We start from the raw sequence: 21,748 nt of genomic DNA on the forward strand, positions 1-21,748 counted from the left end.
TTACAAGCAGTCTGCTTCCCAGCACCTTCACTGCACAAATCTCAAGATGGAAAGCGGACTAGAGTATCGCTCAAGCATTTCCCTCTTTCTTCACATCACCAGTGGACAGTCACCTCCTTAGAATGTACCCCTAATGTCTCCCAATAATGCTGATTCCTACCAGATTCCCAGACCAACCTTCTTTTGGTGCCTAGACAATCTATGTCCCTCCAATCAGCACATGACTTTTCCTCCGGTTGGCTTTCACCAAGCACAGACCCTTCATCTGTACCTGACAACTTAGCACCCCCATTTTCCACCCTAGCTTAACCATCCTTTGACCCAAGACTCTCCTGCAAGGCTTATGAAACCATAATTTGAACATAAGATGCAATTTCTTTGAAGCAGCACTTTTTTTTTCAACCTCCACACCCCAACTATGAAAGACAGGAGCTAATTTCTCCAGCTTCTTTATGTTTTTTCTCCAGTAGCACCACAAAGTGAAGAACAAAGACTCTAGCATTCCTTTGCCCAGTTTTGTCTGGGTACTGCCATTTATCAGGATGAGACCTGGGACGGATAATCATCAGCCCTGTGCCCCTGCTTCCCTATCAGTGGAGTGATGCCAGCGGCTTATCTCACAATGCTGCTGGGAGATCACCTCAGTCAGCAGGAGGATCAGGCACATAGCAAGCCACATGTCAATGTCAGCAATTGCCACTACCATTCTTATTCTTATCATGATACTACTCTAAATGGCGGCAGGGGTAAGTGAAAGTTCTCAGAATTTAATCTCAACTAGACAGGAAAGGGAATGTAACTTATAGCTCTTGAGGGGAACCCATAACCTTTGTTTGCCTCTGTTTCCGTCTTTGCAAAGACAAGTAACAAAAACCCCGTTCCAGCCCAGAATTCTTATAGGGATAGAAGGATCTAACTAGTTTGTCCAGAGTTCTCTGGGGCTGACACTCCACGTACTTTTTTTTTATCATGAACAATTATTGCAGGTGGAGGAATGGCTGAGAGATTAGTCCTCTTTTCCTCTCCAACCCACTTGCCCTGCCGTCTGAGAAACAGAGCATCCCCATGGCAACAACGGCAGCTGGTCCCTTGATAAGAGAACTGGAGCCGAGCAGCCAGAGCCACTGCTGCAGAGGAGCCGGCCCAGCCTCGGAGCAAGCGCACTCTCCCCGCGCCTGTCTTCTCAACCCCGCACCTGAACACACTGGTAAGTGTTTGAACTTTTTACTCCAAGAACTTTAGTGGTAAGAGAAGCAAGTGTTCAGTTAGGTTCAGCTTCTTTATGAATTCTGGACAAAGAAGGCTATCTCTGGTGGTGTGGGGTGAAGGGGTGGGGCTGCGTTTTCTGGAGCGAGGCTGGTCTTGGTTAAATATAGAGCAGAATAAGGCATCATTTTTGAGTCTCTTTGCTTTTTTTTTTTTGAGAGAGAGAATGAGTGAGAAGGAGAGGGGGGAGAGTCAGAGTCCTGCATTCTATAAGAGACCAAGTCCTTGTAAATCAAGTTGGAAAGTTGCAGGATGAGTATCTGTAGCTGCATATTTCACACAAGGGGAGGCTTATCTTCCAAAGTCTCGAAGAGTGAGCTTAGCAAAAAAGCCTTTCCATGCCCTACTTTAAGTCACTGCTCCTTGAGAATACAGTAAAAATTTAGGTCTTTTGAATGAACACATTTGAGTTTATAAAGTGGCAGTTTTTGACCTGACTTCAATCTTCAGAGTAAAAAGAGATTTGATAAAAGTTATAAAATTTCTATAAACTAGAATTTTTTAAAGAAGACATCACATTAATCTATAGGAATAGTCGTATTTTTTAAATAAAATAGTCTTCAAGTTTTTATTCCACCAAATCTATACCTGGTTACTTAAAGAAAATTTTTTAGATTGCCATACCACAAAGAACACCTTGCTCCTGACAATTAGTCATAGACACATTCTTAAGATCTGAAAACTAGAATTCCATAGTTGTGTAGCCAACTTTACACCGTGGACCATTAAGATACTGTCAGTGGCTTCCAAGAATGTCAGAGATGGGACAAGGAGATGATATAAGTGATTCAATTTAGATAAACACATCTAATCACAAGTTAGGGACTGAGAAAGCAGAGAAGGCAGCTCACACACGAAATGTTAACGTGCTCTGGGACCTGGGCTAGGAGTTTTACAAATATCTGGTTGTCAATACTCTCAACAAATCTGGAGAGGAGACATTTTACTCCAATTTTACAGATATGGGAGCTAAGTGTCCAAGAGGATTATATAACTCGGCGAGTTCACCCACCTAGAGTGGTCCAAGTAACCAAATACTTGCTCCCTTCAATTGCCTCCAAGCACCAAATACAACAAGAAATATTCTATCCGTGAGTCAAATTGTTTATTCTAACACCCAACTGGGAAATCTACTTCGTGTAAAAGATGCAACAAAATGCATTTGACAAACTTCTGATCTCAAACTAGACCATTTCTTTCCTTTAACTATGGAAATACCCACCCCCATCTCCTGCAGGAAGGATTAGCTCTGATCTATGGGAGGCAGGCTCCCCCAAATGTCTTCTCAGTTCCAATGACTTTCTTTCTGCCTCTTGGTGGGATTCCTTCCCTGGAACTCCTGAACTTTTCTGGGATTTCTGTTCCTGTTCTGACAAAGGGAGAGTAACCTTTGCTATTAACAACCCCTGTGTAATGTGATATGGGCTAATAAATCTTCTCTATCAGAGACATTTCTATTTACACAGAATTAAGAATTAGCAATTTCTACAGTTTAGCATCTGGAACCTTGAAGACATTCTCAATGATATTCTGGGTCTCTGTACATGCTACCGTGAACAACTTCCATTTTCTCAAGAAACAGTAATGAGAAAAATTTTATGGACGTATATGCCTTTATTCTCTAATAGAAAAATCAGAAAAATTCTGAAGAACTTAAATTCTGGTTTGGTTAGAAAGTTTCACATAAATTCATTAGGTAGCAAGAGTGGACCAGAAAGGATCAGAATCATTTGTTGACTTTTTTTAGTCCATTTAGGGGCAATATTCCCATTTTTGCTACAGGAACAATGTGTGTGACTGCAGGGATGTTACATAATTATTTCTGAACCTATATGTACTCAGGTTATTTAGGAGAAGGCAGTCAGGGCCCTATTGTTATTTCACAATGACCATTGAAGTCACCAGGGTTTCTGCTATAACTCAAAGATTTGATTTACCTTTGGTGACAAGAAAATGTGAAAGATCACACACTTTTTTCCTAGAGAAGATTTTATGAAATACTTCCAAAGCATCCCTTATTGTCTTAGTTTTCTGGTTGGAATTCAAAAACCTAGGGACAATATTTAGGTGTGAAAGAGCTGATGCTTCAGGATGTTTCTGAATGATAGCCAGCTGCTGAGGGCAGTGAGGAGAGTAGTAAGAAGGGCCGTGTTCCCTTCATGGTGCCTGATGCTCTGGGAGAGACCGAGTTAAAGAGAGTTCTGCAGGGCCAGAATCAGGAATGGGACATAAAAATGTTCTGGTTCTTAGTTTAGAATTAATCAGACTTGTTCCTTTACTCACGAAGCTCAAACGTTTTCCCTAACACAGGGTACTCCTATAACCAAGTCTGAATTCTGGGGTTTTTGTGAAATCCAAAATCTAAAATCATCTTTCAGATTCCTAGAAAACATAAATTACATATTTACTGCCACCATTCCTATCATCACCCTGATTTAAAATAGTGCTGTTATTCCACAGATGGCATGATCCTGGAGGAGGAAGCACATATCCATTTTTGTTAGTAACTACTAGCTAACCCTCACCTCATTCATGGGCCTTGATCACTTGCATAATTCAGCTCTCAAGGGCAGATTACTATCTTTTAGGAACTGTATTGTGAAAGCCATTTTGCTCAACTGAGTCCTTCTATAATTCAGCTTCTAGGTAAGATTTGATGATTTTTTAGAGTTTCCCTGTTAAACAGGTTTTCATTAGCCAGTTACCTATTGTGATATAAAATAGTGATTCTCAATCCAGGGCCTTATGGGTCCCAGTTAACTCCCAGGTTGTTCCATGATGCCCATGATACAAAAGTGGGAGGTTAACCAATTAGATGGGGCATGGGAGGAGGTGACTCACAGGAAGGAAACAAGTTCTGAAGGAGACAACAATTGGAAAAAGGTTGAAAAACTCTCATATAGACTGATGCGTGACAGTAGCTTCTCCTGACTCAATATTTACAGTGTAAAAATCCTAGAGATGCTCAATTTTTTTATACACACACACACACATATATATATATACAATTTATTAATGGCATATTTTTAAATAATTTATTTATTTATTGAATCGCTGTGGGAAAAGTTACAAAGCTTTCAGGTTTAGGTCTCAGTCATGCAAATATCAAACACCTTTCCCTTTACCAATACTTATTTTTTACCACGAAGAACCCCAATAAAACCCCACCCCCCACCCCTCCCAATGCCTGCGAGGCAGATGAATTCTAGTTGACACTCTATCTGCTTTGATTAGATTCATTTTTTCAATAAAAGATGCACCACTATTATTTAGAGTTTACCCCCTTCCTCCAAATCAGACATGCTGAGAAAGCATTGTGAAGTGATTCGCTTTCTACAGCTGGGTTCAAGAATTAAATGTTGGTTTTGGATTTCCGCTATTTTGCTAATTAACCCTGGAAGTATTTCTACTGAGAGTCAGATAATTAAGAGATTTGTTTCTGTGTTCTGGAGTCGTGGCCGTGCTGGAGAGCCGCTCGTGGGGGGCAACTGGCGACCTCGGTAGGGCGTGAAGGACAGACTGGAGCGCCCCCCTTCCCATGAGGTTTTAGTTGCCCCCACACCCCCGGCTCACACCTGCTCTCCAAAAGGCACCCATGTGGCCGCCATCTTCTTTCCAGAGAGGAGAGGGCGAATGGGGCAACACCCTTTCCCCTCCAGGCAGACATGATGGCCTGGATTAACGCATAGTCCGTTCACTTTGTTCACTTATCCGCTCCAAGCTGCTGAGTTCTGCATTAAGTCCTTGTGCTTCTGGGGCCATGGCCGTGCTGGAGAGCCACTCGTGGGGGGCAACTGGCGGCCTCGGTAGGGCGTGAAGGACGGACCGGAACGCCCCCCTTCCCATGAAGTTTTTGTTGCCCCCGTACCCCTGGCTCATACCTGCTCTCCACAAGGCTCCCATGTGGCTGCCATCTTTCTTTCCAGAGGGAGGAGGGTGGAAGGGACCAACACCCTTTCCCCTCCAGGCAGACATGATGGCCTGGATTAACGCATAGTCCGTTCACTTTTCTGCTCCAAGCTGCTGGGTTCTGCATTAAGTCCTTGTGCTTCTGGGGCCGTGGCCGTGCTGGAGAGCCGCTCATGGGGGGGGCAACTGGTGACCTCGGTAGGGCATGAAGGACAGACCGGAACGCCCCCCTTCCCATGAGGTTTTTGTTGCCCCCACACCCCCGGCTCATACCTGCTGTCCACAAGGCTCCCATGCAGCCACCATCTTTCTTTCCAGAGAGGAGAGGGCGGAAGGGAGCAACAGCCTTTCCCCTCCAGGCAGACATGATGGCCTGGATTAACACATAGTCCGTTCACTTTTCTGCTCCAAGCTGCTGGGTTCTGCATTAAGTCCTTGTGCTTCTGGGGCCGTGGCTCTGCTGGAGAGCTGCTTTTGGGGGGCAACTGGTGACCTCAGTAGGGCGTGAAGGACGGACCGGAACGCCCCCCTTCCTATGAGGTTTTTGTCACCCCCGCACCCCCGACTCAAACCTGCTCTCCACAAGGCGCCCATGTGGCCGCCATCTTCTTTCCAGAGAGGAGAGGGCAAATGGGGCAACACCCTTTCCCCTCCGGGCAGACATGATGGCCTGGATTAACGCATAGTCCATTCACTTTGTTCACTTTTTTGCTCCAAGCTGCTGGGTTCTGCATTAAGTCCTTGTGCTTCTGGGGCCGTGGCCGTGCTGGAGAGCCGCTCATGGGGGGCAACTGGTGACCTCGGTATGGTGTGAAGGACGGACCGGAACGCCCCCCTTCCCATGAGGTTTTTGTCACCCCCACACCCCCAGCTCACACCTGCTCTCCACAAGGCACCCATGTGGCCGCCATCTTCTTTCCAGAGAGGAGAGGGTGGAGATGCTCAATTTAATCCTCAAAGTTACTCTGTGACATTAATACTATTATCTCTACTTCACAGAAAAGAAACTGAGGGCAATAATGTGGGGAGGGAGCAGGACATACCTTCCTAGGAGCAAGTCTATAAGTATACTACAAAAATTCCCACTTTCGTAAACTCCATAAAAGGAACCATAATTTGTAGGGAGAAAGGGCAACGCAATTACCAAACTCTTGGACTCCATTACCTCTAAGATTAAAGTTCTTCACCAAAGTTATCTGACTTTTTTATGAGGTAAGATTTAATCTAGACCTATTTGATGGGAGAACCCAAGTTCAAATTAAATAGCCAGCTGTTAAACACATAGGAGCAGTCAAGAAATCCAAATAGAGGAAATTGCCCATTTAGGTAGATAAGATACAGTTGCTGTTGGCACATCAGACCTACAGTACAAGGTGGAGGACATGAGTCCAAACAATCATTCTGACTCTGGGTGTGTAACCAAGGGTGAATTTTTTTATTTTTATTAGTGAGACACCATGAGGTACAGTTGTAGACTTACAAATTTTGTGCTAACCTCTTCGAACCCACATGAATATCTGAGTAAATATTTGGAAGGTTCTTTGCTGTGTGATTTTCAACACAAGTCTTTGACTCAAAAGCAAAAATTTGGTTTTATAGCATATTTGAGGTTGTATTCTTGCTGTTAGACCTCAGGCCTGAACACACACTTCCCAACTGTCAGTCTCTTAGGCTCCCTCCCTACTCAAGCAGGTAGGGCTTCCTTATGATCCCAGGGAATTTCCAGTTGCTATACAAACACTAAGAACAATGGTCTGAATTGATTTTTGCTGAAGTCACTCAGCACAATCAGTTTCCTCAGAGTGACACTAAGAGCTGGGCTCAAGTAATCCATTAATGGCCCCATCTGCTATGCTATGATCTCAGCATGGAGGGGGAGAAGCCCTCCAGCCTTCCCAAAGAAACTGGCTCATTCCTCAGAAGACTACCAGCTATGAGTTTAAAATGTTAATACAACTGGTCTGTGAGTTCATTTGCTTTGAGTGATCCAGGACTCTCAAGAGAATAAGAGGATCATTTCAATCTTATTTCTCTCTATCCGTTTGTGCTGTGAAAGGGCATGAGTAACAAATTATCTGAAAGAAACTCAAGAACCAGAATCTAGGAATATTCTAATGAATATTTTCTATAAATCTTAAACTAATGTACTTCTCTTTCAGACCTGACATATGTCTATTCTGAATTTCTATTCCTCCTGGAAAATCGCTACAACTAATAATAGCTCAGGAAGATTTACTGAGTTTGTGGTCTTGGAAATATAGGAGTTGAGAGGGGTAGCTAGGGATTAGAAGTAGCTCTAACATCAGGATATGTAGGATAAAAATAAGATCAATTTTAAGGACTAGAATCTTTGCTATCATATCTTATCACTGTAATATGACCAGGAAGGAACCACATTCCTTTTTAGTTAATTCACAGGGTTCCTTTCTGGGAAAACTAAAAGCCTGGTCCAATTTAACACAAAGAATTCTCTTTATTTTTAAGGGACTTGGGCGTACAATGAAAGTCTACAAAACTGTATTTACATTCAGTCTTGGTTCTTTATTATGTGGCTAAAAAAATCAATTTCGTTTTGGAGCCTCATTTTCTTGATCTGTAACCATAGCGGGACTCTGGAGGATCCATAGTGGGGCATAGTTGGTCTTTGTAGGATCCCAAATAAGCCAAGTTTATTCAAGATTTTCTGTGACTCTCAGTTAACTTGTTTCAAATTCACACTTAACAAATAAGTTTCCAAACTTCAAGTGCCTCTGAGAGAGAATGTGATGAATCCTGATAAATCCATGTGTGTGCATGCATGCGTTTGTGGACATCAATCTGTGTCTGTGCATACATAAGCGTCTTCTAATTTGGTTGTAATCTTGAGTCACTAAATAAGTTTTAAGAGAGAGGCAGAACAGAATTGAAGTGGGACCATGAAAGTAAGTGTTTGATAATTTAGGACTTACCGAACAAGTAAATGACTGAAATGAAAGCATCCCAATGGATTTCCTTCTTGTACCTCTATAGTGCTGGGGAAGAAATCATCTCTTGGTGATGTCCACTGAGAAAATGGAGCCATTAGAGCTCTCAGAAGACAGGCTGGACCAGCTCGACCCACGTTGTAGCCACTTAGGTAAACACTGCAAACTGAATGTTAAAGCCTGAGGGTGGCGGTGAAGAAAGGGGGTGTCTGCTGTCATTTAGTTTTTTTTTTTTATTTGAATAACCATGAGATACACACTTGCAAAGTTATTTATGATTGGGTTTTGGTCATACAATGTTTCAACACCTGTCCCATCACCAGTGTACATTTAGCTCAAAGAATTTTTTTGTTTGTTTGGTTGGTTTCACACCTGGCAATGCTCATGGGTTACTCCAGGCTTTGCACTCAGAAATCGCTCTTAGTGGTGTTCAAGGGACCACATGAGATCCCAGAGATCAAACCCTGGTCTGCCTTGTGCAACACAAACACTAACTGTTGCATTATCTCTCCAGGCCTTAGTTTGTTTCTTTACAACAGAACAAACTGAATTTCATTTGATTTGGTGATAGGAAATGTACACTGCCATTTAATTTTAAGGCAAGTCAGAGGGAAGGGCTTTGAAATCTCATAATCTGTGTCTTCTGCTGACACCTAAAACCAGAGACACAGGCAAACAGCCAAGGATATGGGGTCTATTAGCCAACACATGGAAGAGATGTTCATTTAAGTTTTGAAAAAGAGGTAAAAGACATTGCCCTCTCTTTGGAGTCCGACAGAGTCCCAGGCAAAATGTTTTTAAGGCAATAAATAAAATGTGGCTATAGAACTTATTTCCAGCATTTCCAACATACTCATAGCCCCACATGCAGTGCCAATAAAATATTTCAAATATCTCTCTTTGCCTATCAAGACAGAATTTTAAATAGCCTTTTTCTGCTTCATTGTCAATCTGTTTCCTTTCCTGAACTGACTTTTTGCATAACCTTTGTAATGAAAATACCAGAAACATTTCCGCCTCTACCCATTTCTAAAAATGAGACACTCAGACTTTTGATGGATGGGTCTTTTGCATATTCATAGTCTTTGTTTGTGTCTCGCCTGGTTATGTCTACCCCCCTCATCTCTCTCCATTTGCCATCAAGATATTTTATGTTTGGGATTTCTCCAAAATTGGGCGAAAGTACAGCTTGAAGTCAAAGTCAAATTTAAAGTTAAATGTCTTGCACTTATATGTGCATTACCTCTTAGGGTTGCAATCAGGTCCATGTTTCCTGAGACCCCACGGCTGGCGCATATCTATTCAAAACAGCATTCATTGAAGAAATGTTTATGGAATGTTTACTCTAGAGGGAAATTAGCAAACAAAGCCTTGTGATTGCCTTTTCAACTAATTCCTGAGATATACAGTCCCAAGATACTGGGTTTAATTGTGATCCCATAATCTTTCAGAAGTGTATCATTTTATCTGGCCTTCTACATCTCAGTTTCCTCATCTTCCCTAGATGAGGACTTCTATCTTCCCTAGGAGTGGACTTAGTATGAAACCTAAATGGGATGATGTGTTCAAGTTAATATCAATAATTAACAACTGACAAGGCATAGCCTTTGACAGATCAGGAAAAAAACATTGTCCATCCATTCACTAGAATGACGTGAATTCATTTAATGTAAAAGGGAGAGCCAATAAAATCCTCCCTCAGAATTATTTTTGCATCTATAAGCTTAAAGCCTATATTTAATATTTTACACATACTATAATTTCATAAATGTTGATTATACTAAACAGAATAGAACTATTTAAGGATTCTTACGTGAAATTAAATATCTGTTTCCAACAACAATAGCAAATGTTTATTAATTATATATAGAATGACTTAAGAGAATAATACTACTTAATTTGGGGGAATTTTATATTTTGTGATATTTAGTAATATGTTCTTACTAAATATTTCCAATACTGGATTTTCTGAAGCAAAGGAATATATAGATCCAAAACCCAATAAACTATAATAAGAACCCGGAAATAATATTATTTTATTCCAGAATCTAGCTCAAGTTATATCTATATATTAATATAAGTTATATTTAATATATATGTTATATACGTTGCTCGAGCTCGAGGTAAAGGCCCTCCCGTTGTTCGTCGATTTGCTCGAGCGGGCCCAGTAACGTCTCCATTGGAGACTTTGTTGTTACTGCGTTTGGCATATCGAATACATCACGGGTGGCTTGCCAGGCTCTGCCGTGCGGGCGAGATACTCTCAGTATGAAAAAAATGCTATAGATGTTCAAAAAGTGAGAACGGTACTCAGTATTGGGGTTAGTATGAAAATATTTGTAAAGAAGGGAGGGGGGGGTTCCTTGTGGACCTAAAGGAATCAACAATGGCCAGAGTGAACATTTGTTTTACATCTGAAATGTATCATATCATGCTTTGCTAATATTCACAAATTTAATTCTCTCTCACCCTACTCACATTGATCTAATATTATTTCCACTTTGAAAATCCAGAAAGCAATGAAATTTCTAGAACTAAAAGTTCAAGTTAACAAAACAAGGGTCAAGATATGATATCAGTCAAATTTGGCTTAACAGGCTTTTATCAGAGGAAAAAGCATATTAATATTTAATGCCAAAATATAATCTTTATTCTATAAGAAGATATTATCATTATAGAACAAACAAGTGCTAGTTCAAAGGAAAGCAATGTAAACAAAAGCATAAAAGAATAAGATGAATCAAAAAAACTGCTTTTATGGGTAAGGGAAGACCAGATGGGTTCATTAAATAAAATCTGATAGATATGAAAGAAAAAGCTCTGCTGAGGGGATAGAGTACTAATGAAATCATTGAGATAAATAAGAGGACAAAGGACATTGGGATAAGGTGGAAAAATAACTGCAAACTTAAGGGGCTATGAAAAGATCAAAGTTAAAGTCCAAGTACAAATAATCAGTGTGATCTCACTAGCAATTGAAATAAAGTCAGGGTAGGTGTTATCTGAGAACCTTAGCACAATATCAAAGATAAAATGAGGCTCTACATTGTTCTGGGGCCTAAAGAGAGCATGTCTTATGCAAAGAAAATTAAGAAGGACCATTTTACAAAGAAAGCCTAGACCCCCCAATCAGAAACTTAACACAATTGTGTGGCCAACCTAACTATATTTCAAAGTACCTCTTTCACTTGTATATTCATCTTCCTTGAGTTATATTCATTTGAAATTTTATAAAATTCTAGTCTTCTATGATAATATGCATGTAGATATATACATATGTACTTATAAAAAGCTACTGAATTTCACTGTAGAAGAGGTGAAATAAAACCTATTTTTTTCATACCAGTTGTTTCTATTCCAATGAGGAGGTATGATTGGGTACCATGTTTGTTATGGGATTCTTATTTGTGTTACATTCTCTTTTTCTTTGCATCTTGCAAAATCAGATGACCTTTCGGACCAGTTCATTAAGGACTGTGATCTTAAGACAAGAAAGGGAAAAAATGGGCAAGTCACCCTGAATGTTGAATCAGATAAGAAAAAACCAAGAAGAAAAGATACACCAGCACTACATATCCCACCTTTTATACCAGGTAAGGGATAATGAGGTCATTTGCATAGCTATTAAGGAAAAGTGCTTGCCATTAAGTCCATGATCTTTAACCTTATTCTACTGTGGACCAAAAATTTCTGGGAACCATAGTTGAAATCTACTGTACTAGATAGCATATTTTAAACAGATTTTTCCTTACAACTATGGATATTTAAATAATTGATGTTCTCCCTACATCTGGCTTAGCTACAGTATAGCCATCATCTGTAACAGATAAATTCCAAAGTATTAGTGGCAAAACACAAGTTCATGTTTCACTCATTAAAACTGGGGGCTCTACAGGTTGGAGAAATAGTACAGCAGGTAGGACGTTTGCATTGCATGCATCAAACCTAGATTTGATCCCTTGTACCTTATATGGTCCCCTACCCCACCAGGAATCATAACTGATCACAGAGCCAAAGGCCTGACCACAGCCAGGTGTGGCCCCACAGCAAACAAAAATAAAAAGTGAAAGTTCTAATGGGAGAGATGAGAAGGGAAATTCTGATCCTTAATTCAGTGCCCTGGACTGATGGATTCTAAAGTCACCATGTCTATCAGTATCTAGTTGGCATGGGTGTAGGGATAGGAGAGTCTAGAAGGAAAGATGCACAGCCCTGGAAGTAGCACACAAAACTTCTTCATTCTAATTGGTTTCACCTAATTTCAATGGCGGCTCGAAAATTAGGACGTATGCAGACCCAGGAGAAAAGCAAAAATAGTTTGGTGAACAGCTGATGTGTCTGTAACAACCTTGGGCGTGACATGTGCTACTCTCTGACTACAAAACTTTTGACTGGTTTCCTTCTCCCTTTCCCTCCTGGCCACTAATTTAGTTTTGTCTATTATTCACTTATCACTTGCAGTATATTGTAGAAATGGAACTTTTTTTTATTAAAGAGAGCTGAAATATGAAGTAATATTATCATGAAAGTCTTTAGATAGGACACCAGGAATCCAGTGTGGGTGAGAAGTTATAGGAGGATTCTCAGAGGTGGCTCTTTGGGGAGTTCATAAAAAATGGAGAAAAGTTTCAGGTGTAGGAATGCTGTCACATGTGGTTGTTGGAGGAGGAAGTGGCCCATCTCTCTGAATAGGATAGACTTGGATTATCGACAAGCCCAGACAGGATTCCTGCCTCTGACGCTATGAGCTGTGTTATCTTGGATATAATTCATTTGCTCAGTTTCCTCAAATGTGTGCTAATAGTAGCAATAATAAATTTCTTATTAGGTTTTATGAAGGACTGGAGTGATAGCACAGAAGCTAGGGCGTTTGCCTTGCCCGCAGTGGACCCAGGTTCGATATCTCCGTCTCTCTTGAAGAGCCCAGCAAGCTACTTGAGAATATCCCACCCACATGGCAGAGCCTGGCAAGCTCTCCATGGCATATGCGGTATGCCAAAAACAGTAACAACAAGTCTCACAATGGAGACGTTACTGGCGCCCGCTCAAGCAAATTGATGAACAGGAGGACAGTGCTACAATACTACAGGTTTTATGAAGCTAAAGTAAGAACCAGGCCAGAGTGATAGTACAGCAGGCAGTGCATTTGCCTTGCATGCAGCCAACCTGAATTTTATCTCCAGTATCCCCGAGCACAACCACCAGAAATGATTCCTGAGTGCAGAGCCAGGAGTAAACCCTGGGCATCATAGGATATGACTAAAAAAATTTAAAAAATAAAAATTAAAAGATAAGAACCTTTGCATATAAGATATCGATTCATGTGACCCCCTGATTCTAGATCTTACTGGAAAGAAATATATTGTAAAAATAATTGCAAGAGTGGGCTGGAGCGATAGCACAGCGGGTAGGGCGTTTGCCTTGCACGCAGCCAACATGGCCGACACGGATTTGATTCCCAGCATCCCATATGGTCCCCCAAGCACTGCAAGGAGTAATTCCTGAGTGCATGAGCCAGGAGTAAACCTTGAGCATCGCCGGGTGTGACCCAAAAAGCAAAAAAGAATTGCAAGAGGCTGGAGAGAATAGTACAGGGGCTAAAACATGGCCCTTGCATATGGCAGACCCTGCTTTAATCCCCATCACCATATAGTCCCCTGAGCTTTGCCTGGTACATCCCTGAAAACACTGCCAGAGTGGCCCAGGTAATCTGAACCCTCAAAGGGTCTAAGAAGCATGCCATACTGTTATGCCAGCTTGGTTGATTGGCGGGAACTGCCAGGAGGGGCCCTTACACCTCCTGCACATGGCTTGGTCTAGTCTTCAGGAAGGTTAGCATCTTACTCATTTTATATCCGAACTGGTCAAATTCAGTGAGCAAAATGAAACAGAAATGTCAGTAGGTCCTTGCAAAGAATGAAATACCCTCCACTTCGTCTTCATGGACCATGCGTTCTCTCTCTAGTGGCTGATTCTCCCAGGTCATGTCGACCGAGTGGCCAAATCCTCCCCCGCCATGATGATAAATTTGAAAGTTCGAAAATATACATTAACTCAGGCACTCAAATAATTGTGCAAATGTGGTGTTCAGTCTCAAGGAAAAAGTTATAGTATTTGACCCTATCTCTCCCCCTCTTTTCCCTTAACCATGCAGGTGTGTTTTCGGAACAGTTAATTCGAAGATATGATGTTCAAGAGAGGTACCCAAAGGATAAGAATCCTGCTCTTCATAACACTGACCTGGAACAGAAAAAACCAAGGAGAAAAGACACACCTGCTCTGCACGTGTCCCCCTTTGTAGGAGGTAAAAGAGCTGGTGCAGGGAATCTGTAAGGGTGATGGGATCAGCACATGAACTTTGACATCTGGAGGTATACAGGCATGGGCCTTGTCCCCCACCCTCCCCACACTCACAATCTGCATTGCACAGAAATCCTCCGGGGGAGGAGCATAATATTTTGCTTCCTTTCATGTTTATCTTCACTAGCAACTTCTCAGGGGCAGACTTGGAAATTTAGGAGAGTTAGCACATCACTCATTTTTTTTCAGCAGAACTGGTCAAATTCACTGAGCCTATGAAACAGAAATGTCAGTGGATTCCTGAGAAGAGTGAAATACCCTCCTTCTCATCTTCATGGATCATGCATCCTATCTCTAGTGATCGATTCTCCCAAGTTATGTGTACATAGTGACTAAAATCCTCAAAATAAGAGATTAAGAGAAGTGGTAGAAAGGCCTAAGTGAATGTACAAAAGAGAGATGGAAAAAAGGAATAAATATCTTAATATTTGTCATGTAAAACCCACTCCAAATAGTTGCTGAACTACATTTATGACCCCAGGCTATAAGTCAGGCGATGTGGAAGGCATATTTCTTATCTTAGAGAAATTTTTGTAATCTGGGGAATAAAATGTGTGCATTCATGACTAGAAATTCTATAAGAATAAGTAGTATGTGCACCTATTTGTGTGTGTATTTAGGCATTGCAGTGGGATTTCAGAACGAGAAAATAAATTGTTTACTGAGACCCTACTATATGTTAGGTACTGAATTTTGAATGTCTTTTATTTACCAATTGAATGGCAAAGTAAAGTGATTATCATTTCCTTTTACAGGTAAAGAACTGAGAAAGAATTGAAATAGCTTACTCAGTAATTCAAAGATCATGAAATGAATGTGTTCATTTCATTTCAAAGATCATGAAAGTGAATGAAACTGATGAATAATTTTCAGACTGATAGTAAGATTGAGGATGGAATAATTCAGTAGATGGATAGATGGAGTGGATAAAATTATGCTCAAGATAAAACACTATTACAGGGAAGAACTGGGGCTCAAACCCAGGCTCACCCAGGGGAATTTTTCACTATAATATGTTATGGTTCATATATCCACCTATATGTAGCCCTGTATCCTCCCATTGTTCATCGACTTGCTCAAGCGGACCCAGTAACGTCTCCATCGTGAGACTTGTTGTTACTGAGTTGGCATACTGAATACGTCACGGCTAGCTTGCCAGGCTTTGCCATGTGGGCGAGATACTCTTGGTAGCTTGCCAGGCTCTCCAAGAGGGGCAGAGGAATCGAACTCAGGTTGGCCATGTGGGCCGCGTGCAAGGTAACTGCCCTACCACTGTGCTATCACTCCAGCCCCTAAGAGTACTTTTGAGAAAAGATAAGATTAGGTTGTTACTATAAATCATGTTTTTCCTGGTTGTCCCTTTTATTTACTTTATTCGTTTTGATTTTAGGATCATATCCAGCAATACTCAGGGGAGATTTCTGACTCTGTGCTCAGGGATGGTCCCTGGCAGTGCTCCAAGAATCATATTTGATGTAGGGATTTGAATCAGGGTCAAGCCTTCAGCAGTCACATGCAAGCCAAAAGTGCCTTATCACCTATACCCTATATGGCCCCATTGTTCCTTTTAGTGAAGGAAAAATGAGTCTCGGAAGAAACATCATAAAAAGGCAATTAAGATCTTGGATTATGGTACAGCAATTAAGATCCTGCCTTGCATGAGGCTGAGATCAATTCAATCCTCAGCACCACATATGGTCTCCCAATCACTGCTCAAAGTTATCCCTGAGCACAGAGCCAGGAGTAAGCCCTGAGTATGCCAGTTGCCTCCCCACCCCCCAGTAAAAGTGAAAATAAAAACACACAGGGTTACACACAGGTCCACTGCTTATCAAGAAGCAGAGATAGGCAAAGCATAGGCTCAGAGGTATTCTCTGGAGAAATGGACCAAAGGACCAATTTGAGAGGGTCTGGATCTGCCTCTGTGAGCTTTGAAGCTACAGTAATTCCTACTTACACCCATATATCTAGCCCACACACATTTCTCACCCTCTGACCAGATTTCATTCCAAAGACGCCGCCATTTCGTCTCTGCTAACAGATTCATCCACGTTCAAAATAACTCCTTTCTATTCTAAATTAATTCTGCACTAGTCATTGTCATGGAAGCACCAAAATGTTGTCATCTCTGTTGGTCTTACTGTTCTTGTTGCTGTTTTTGTGACTGTTATTGTCAGATAAATTTATGAGAACTGGCCTATCATTCTGGCATTGAACTTGGTGTCCAATCCAGTCCCTCATACATAGAAGTGCTCAGTAAGCAGCTTGATTTGATTTTCTTTTGGCAGTCAGAATTGTGTAGCTAACCCTGGGCAGCTAACACAAACAACAGAAGCCTCATTTGTCACACCCATATCTGAAAGAAAGATGATAAAATCTGTGTGGCAGGTTGTTCACACAAGTACACAGAACACTTAACAGTTTCTGTCTCATTGAAATCCTCAATAGTTTCTTTTCCCACCATGCTTGGTTCAATCTTAAATTCTCTTCCCCAACTCAATTTTTAAGGGTAAGAGCTAAAGGTAATTTACCACTCCATATAAACTTGCTTATGCAAGGACGCTCCTAAAAAGTTGAACGTTACCTGGCAATGAGGGCTTAATCTATACATTCATCTCTACATCAAAAGAGAGTAACCTTCTAGGATAATAAAAAAATGTTTATCAATTAGTACAAAGTACACAAAACTGATGGGAGGAGTTGGATGTCATAGTCTCTACATATTATAGAATTTCTTGACTCAGCAAGTTCCTGCTGCAAGTTTTTTCAGTTCTAGATGGTGTTCTGTAATTCCACTTTATTAGCATATTAGCTGAAACACTTTATTTTTGAAGAGCCTTTTAGTGTCTAAAGATTTGGCAGTAATCAAAATGCTAGTTAAGCTGATAAGGATAGATTCTTTAGCAGATGTTTAGAAACAATCACTTCGCTTCTAACAAGGGTGTTGAGAACAACTCACACACAACTCACAGACACTCCAGAGACAATTTCTCTCATTAGCCCTTGGCAAGTGTGCACTGGACAAGTATTCGTTCCTTCTAATCTTTTGCTAACTACTTTGACTCCCTTAGGTTAATGAGCTGGTTTGACAGGTTTCAATGGCCAGACGATCCTCCATGAGGACCTATGTCAGGTTTTCTTGCCTGACCAAGCTCTACTCCCAACTTGGCCCACACTTGTCCAATTGTGCCTGACAATTACTGCATGGAAAGGAACAGAGGGTTGAGATGGCTTTATATGGGCATCAGAAGCCAGCTTAAGAGAGAAGAATCTTTGAAGTTTATGGCAAAAGGAACCTGGGAAAGCAAAGAAAATGGTGCTGGAAGAACTGAAAAGACGCTGGCTGGAATACTGTCCCATGAACTAGGGATCAAAGCCCAGTACTGTGCTTGGATTTGCAGAAAGAGACCCATCTGTCCTTTGAAAGTGATATTTTGTAGAAAAACAAGTCTTGCTTCCTGCTCTGGGTGCTAACATGGCCTAAGAGAGCTGACTACAAGGTTTATTGACTTCCAGAGACCTTGATATCAGCTTTAGCTTTAAAAGCATGCCAATCTCTGACAGGCAGTCAAGTTTCCTAAACTATCCTGTATGAAATGGAATAAATAGAATTGATGCAATAGTATTGTGATAAATATTAGAACATCCTCGGAGAATTTCAGAGCGATAGCACAGTGGTAGAGCATTTGCCTTGCACACAGCCGGCTCGGCTCAGCCGGGTTAGATTCCTCCGCTCCTCTCAGAGAGCCCGGCAAGCTACCGAGAGTATCTTGCCTGCACGGCAAAGCCTGGCAAGCTACCTGTGATGTATTCGATATGCCAAACACAGTAACAAGTCTCAAAATGGAGATGTTACTGGGCCCACTCGAGCAAATCTATGAACAATGGGAGGATGGTGTTTGTTTGGAGAATTTCACAGTGAGAATTACCCAATGATCTCCACAATGTGCTTTAGAATAGAGATGCTTGTCAGGTGTGATGGAAGCCATTTAGGATATTGATTGAAATAGATTGCATTGTCCCCTGTAGAAGAGACAAATTATTTTTCTCCAAATTTACAGATAAATTTTAACAGATGGACTGAGACTCAAGTAGGTCAAGTGACCTACTCAAAGTTCTCTGAGCATCAAACACAAATATTTAAAAATACAAATGTTTTCAAGTCTATATTATTTCAATGACATACTTCTACTTCCCAGAAGAGAACATGAAGACTAAACTAGACAGACAACTGTTTGTCAAATTGTGCCATCTTCAAATTACCAAGCTAATGATATGAAACACCAAGAGCAAGATTTCAGTGATGACAAACAGATGTCACTGAGTTAAGCAGCATTCTAAAAATGATAACCATGAAATAAGACATTGATGAGGTATCACATGTATTTTTATATAAGACATTAAAATGAATGATTAACTATATTAATACAAAATACTTGTCCACTTTGGCACCTGAAAACATTACTTCTATTCCTGTGGGAAATCGAGTCAACTTTGGGAAGGACTGACTTTGATTTTAATAACTAGACTCTTCTCTTCCATAAAATCCCATGTGTGTGTGAAATAGAAAAATAAAGATGGGGGAAGAGAGAGAAAGAAAGAGAGAGAGAGAGAGAGAGAGATGAGCAGAAGTAGAGGTGATTTGGGGCAGTATACATGCATATAGGACCCGGTTTCAAGGCTATGCAAAATAACCAGAAGTTGACTTGTATGTTGGAGTTGAAAGTTTCTGACCCACTTAAATAAACTAAAACTTGGCTTCATATGAAAAAATATCAAGGTAGGTAAGAGAGCAAGTTTAGGGGAATCAGCATAGCTAAGTCTGTTCTCCTGCCAAGACAGCCTTAATTTCAACTAAAAATCCAAACCTCTACACAACTGGGAGAAAACATCTCCCTCCCACTGTGTTTCATAAGCGATTTATGCAAAAGCCTTAGTTTCAGCCAAACTCTTGAAATTGTTTTTCTCCTCCAATAAATATCAGCTAATTGGTAAAGAACCCATATGAACAAACTAGGAACTGAATCAAATGAATAGTAATTACATTCTTCACATAGTTTTCATTAATTTGCCACTGTTGAGTGGAGTCCAGTGCCAGAGAAAGGCCTCCAGTGGAGCATAACTTTCCTCCCTCAAGTTCAGATCTTTATGAAATGCTTCCCAAATGGACAGACCTCAACCTAGGGGATGGAGGGCAGGATGGTGAAAGCAGTAAAGATGGGCAGTGTTGGCTGGAGTGTGATGACAAAAGTCAAAAGGTCTAGTCTTGAATCATGGTTCCTTTGTCTTTTTATTAAAAGACTCATTCCCATATTCTTGCTTTCTTATGTGCTGTGAACTCTGTAAGCTTCTGACACTTTTGTTCTGTTTTGTATTGGTGGGTGGCCACACCTGGAGGTGTGAAGAAATTCTTCCTGGCTCTGCACTCAGGGATCACTCCTGGCAGGCTTGAAGGGACCATATGGGGAGTCAGGGGTCAAAGCCAGGTCAGCCGTGCACAAGGCAAAATGCCTTACCACTGTACTATCACTTCGGCCCCTACTGACATTAAGAACTAGGAAAACCTGACTTAGTTGATCCCTGGTGTTCCTCTGATATAAGCTTTCTATTATTTCTATATAACCTTTTATTTAGTCATTGGTGCCTCATAATACATTGAGATTCTGAGGTCTGATTGTGCTAACTGAACGCAGATTAAGTGAGTGATCAGCTGAAATGCAGAGCACTTGGACCCCACTCTGCTTTCCATCCTCCTTTACTTCAAGTTTTGAAGCAGATTATAAACAAGACTGAGTTTAGGTGTCCCTTACCACCTTAGAATCAGAGCAATGTCCTCATTGAGACACTGTACCCACTGGGAAGATCAGATAAGACCACTCAGAACCCTCTGTCTTCGTTGGCACCTTCATAGTTAGCTTTGCAGACACTGCATGACTCCTGGGCAGCCAGCTCCTTCACTCTGTGTCTATGTTGTCAGATTTGTCTGATATTTTCATTAGAGGTATCTAATTTCAGGTTTGTGCTTTGTTTTTCAGGTGTGACACTGCTCCGGGATGAGAGACCCAAAGTGATCATGGAAGATGAGGAGAAGGATAGTGACAAGATACCTATTTAAAGCTATGTCCCCTGAGATCACATGTAAATAGGTTAGATTGGTTCCCAATGGTGACCTAGGGAAAAAATAGACTTGGTTCTGCTCCCTTTTTGAAAGTCTGCCTTTGAGATCTGGATTCCTTTTCCCCCAGGAGGCATTCTGTATCAGATTGCTAGTCACCTCTTTCTCCCTTGAAGTTGATTTCTATTCCCACCTCTTGAATTTTCATCTTCTAATGCAGTGGAAATGAAGCAGACCGTCTGAAACTAGGAGATAGAAGGAAAAGGTACGTTCTCAGAGCAGAGAACATGGATCACAGAGGAATTTTTTCTTAGACATGTATCTTGCTTCTGGGAAGGACTTGACAAAGCACCATCCACACACCAGTCCAAATGGGGGCTCCCTTCTGCCTGTGGGTAAGAGTATGTTTGCTGGCTGTTCTGGTGAAGATGGACTATTTTATTCTATCTTAAGAGTTCAAAATTTTCTAATGCCAAACTTGGGAACTTTGTAGTTGATACTTTAAAAGAAAATGCATAATCTAGGGTACTCAACCCAGCTAACCATTCTTGAACAGTAAATATCTAAGGCAGAGGACTGTGATCTATGTGAGAAGCCTGGAAATAGATCTTATTTCATTTATTATTTTTTTTAAAAAGTTGTTGTTGTTTTGTTGTTGTTTTGGGGCCACACCCGACAATGTTCAGGGGTTACTCCTCTAGGCCCTGAACACAGGAACCACACCTGATAGGGCTCAGGGGGCCACATGGGATTCCATGGATTGAACCCCAGTTGGCTGCATGCAAGCCAAGCACCCTGCCCACTATACTTCACTCTGGCCCCCTATTTCCTTTATTATTTAAAACATTTATTATCCAAGTTTTCTTACAATCTGTGCATTGTCATAAGTGTGCTATGACTAATGGCAAAATGCCATTTCTTGATTAATTTACTTTCAAAACAGCAATGTCAAAGAAAGCCATTTCTACATTTTCAGTATTCTTGTTTATTTTAGACCCAATATGATTTCTTGGACAGGTGGGGAAAATGTGGTGCTAGCTAGTGAACAGAGATCTCTATTGAAGCCTGCCTGGTCCTGCAATCTGTGTGCACCACGGGAAGGCTTTGCACAAAAGCCTCATCAACCAGCGTATAG

General features: G+C 41.1%; 1 protein-coding gene across 1 annotated transcript; it reads left to right on the top strand.

Annotated features, from left to right (window-relative positions):
• Nucleotides 1-622: 622 nt before the first annotated feature.
• On the top strand, nucleotides 623-20,766 carry PPP1R17 (protein phosphatase 1 regulatory subunit 17). The gene is made up of 6 exons (XM_056118704.1): nucleotides 623-746; nucleotides 1,098-1,207; nucleotides 8,185-8,290; nucleotides 11,585-11,731; nucleotides 14,293-14,442; nucleotides 20,534-20,766. The coding sequence occupies exons 1-6, from the start codon at nucleotides 623-625 to the stop codon at nucleotides 20,611-20,613; spliced, it is 717 nt and encodes a 238-aa protein (XP_055974679.1). The 3' UTR covers nucleotides 20,614-20,766.
• The last annotated feature ends 982 nt before the right edge of the window (nucleotides 20,767-21,748 follow it).

This window comes from Sorex fumeus, unplaced genomic scaffold (assembly GCF_029834395.1).
Source record: "Sorex fumeus unplaced genomic scaffold, SorFum_2.1 ptg000037l, whole genome shotgun sequence".
Classification (NCBI taxonomy): Eukaryota; Metazoa; Chordata; class Mammalia; order Eulipotyphla; family Soricidae; genus Sorex; species Sorex fumeus.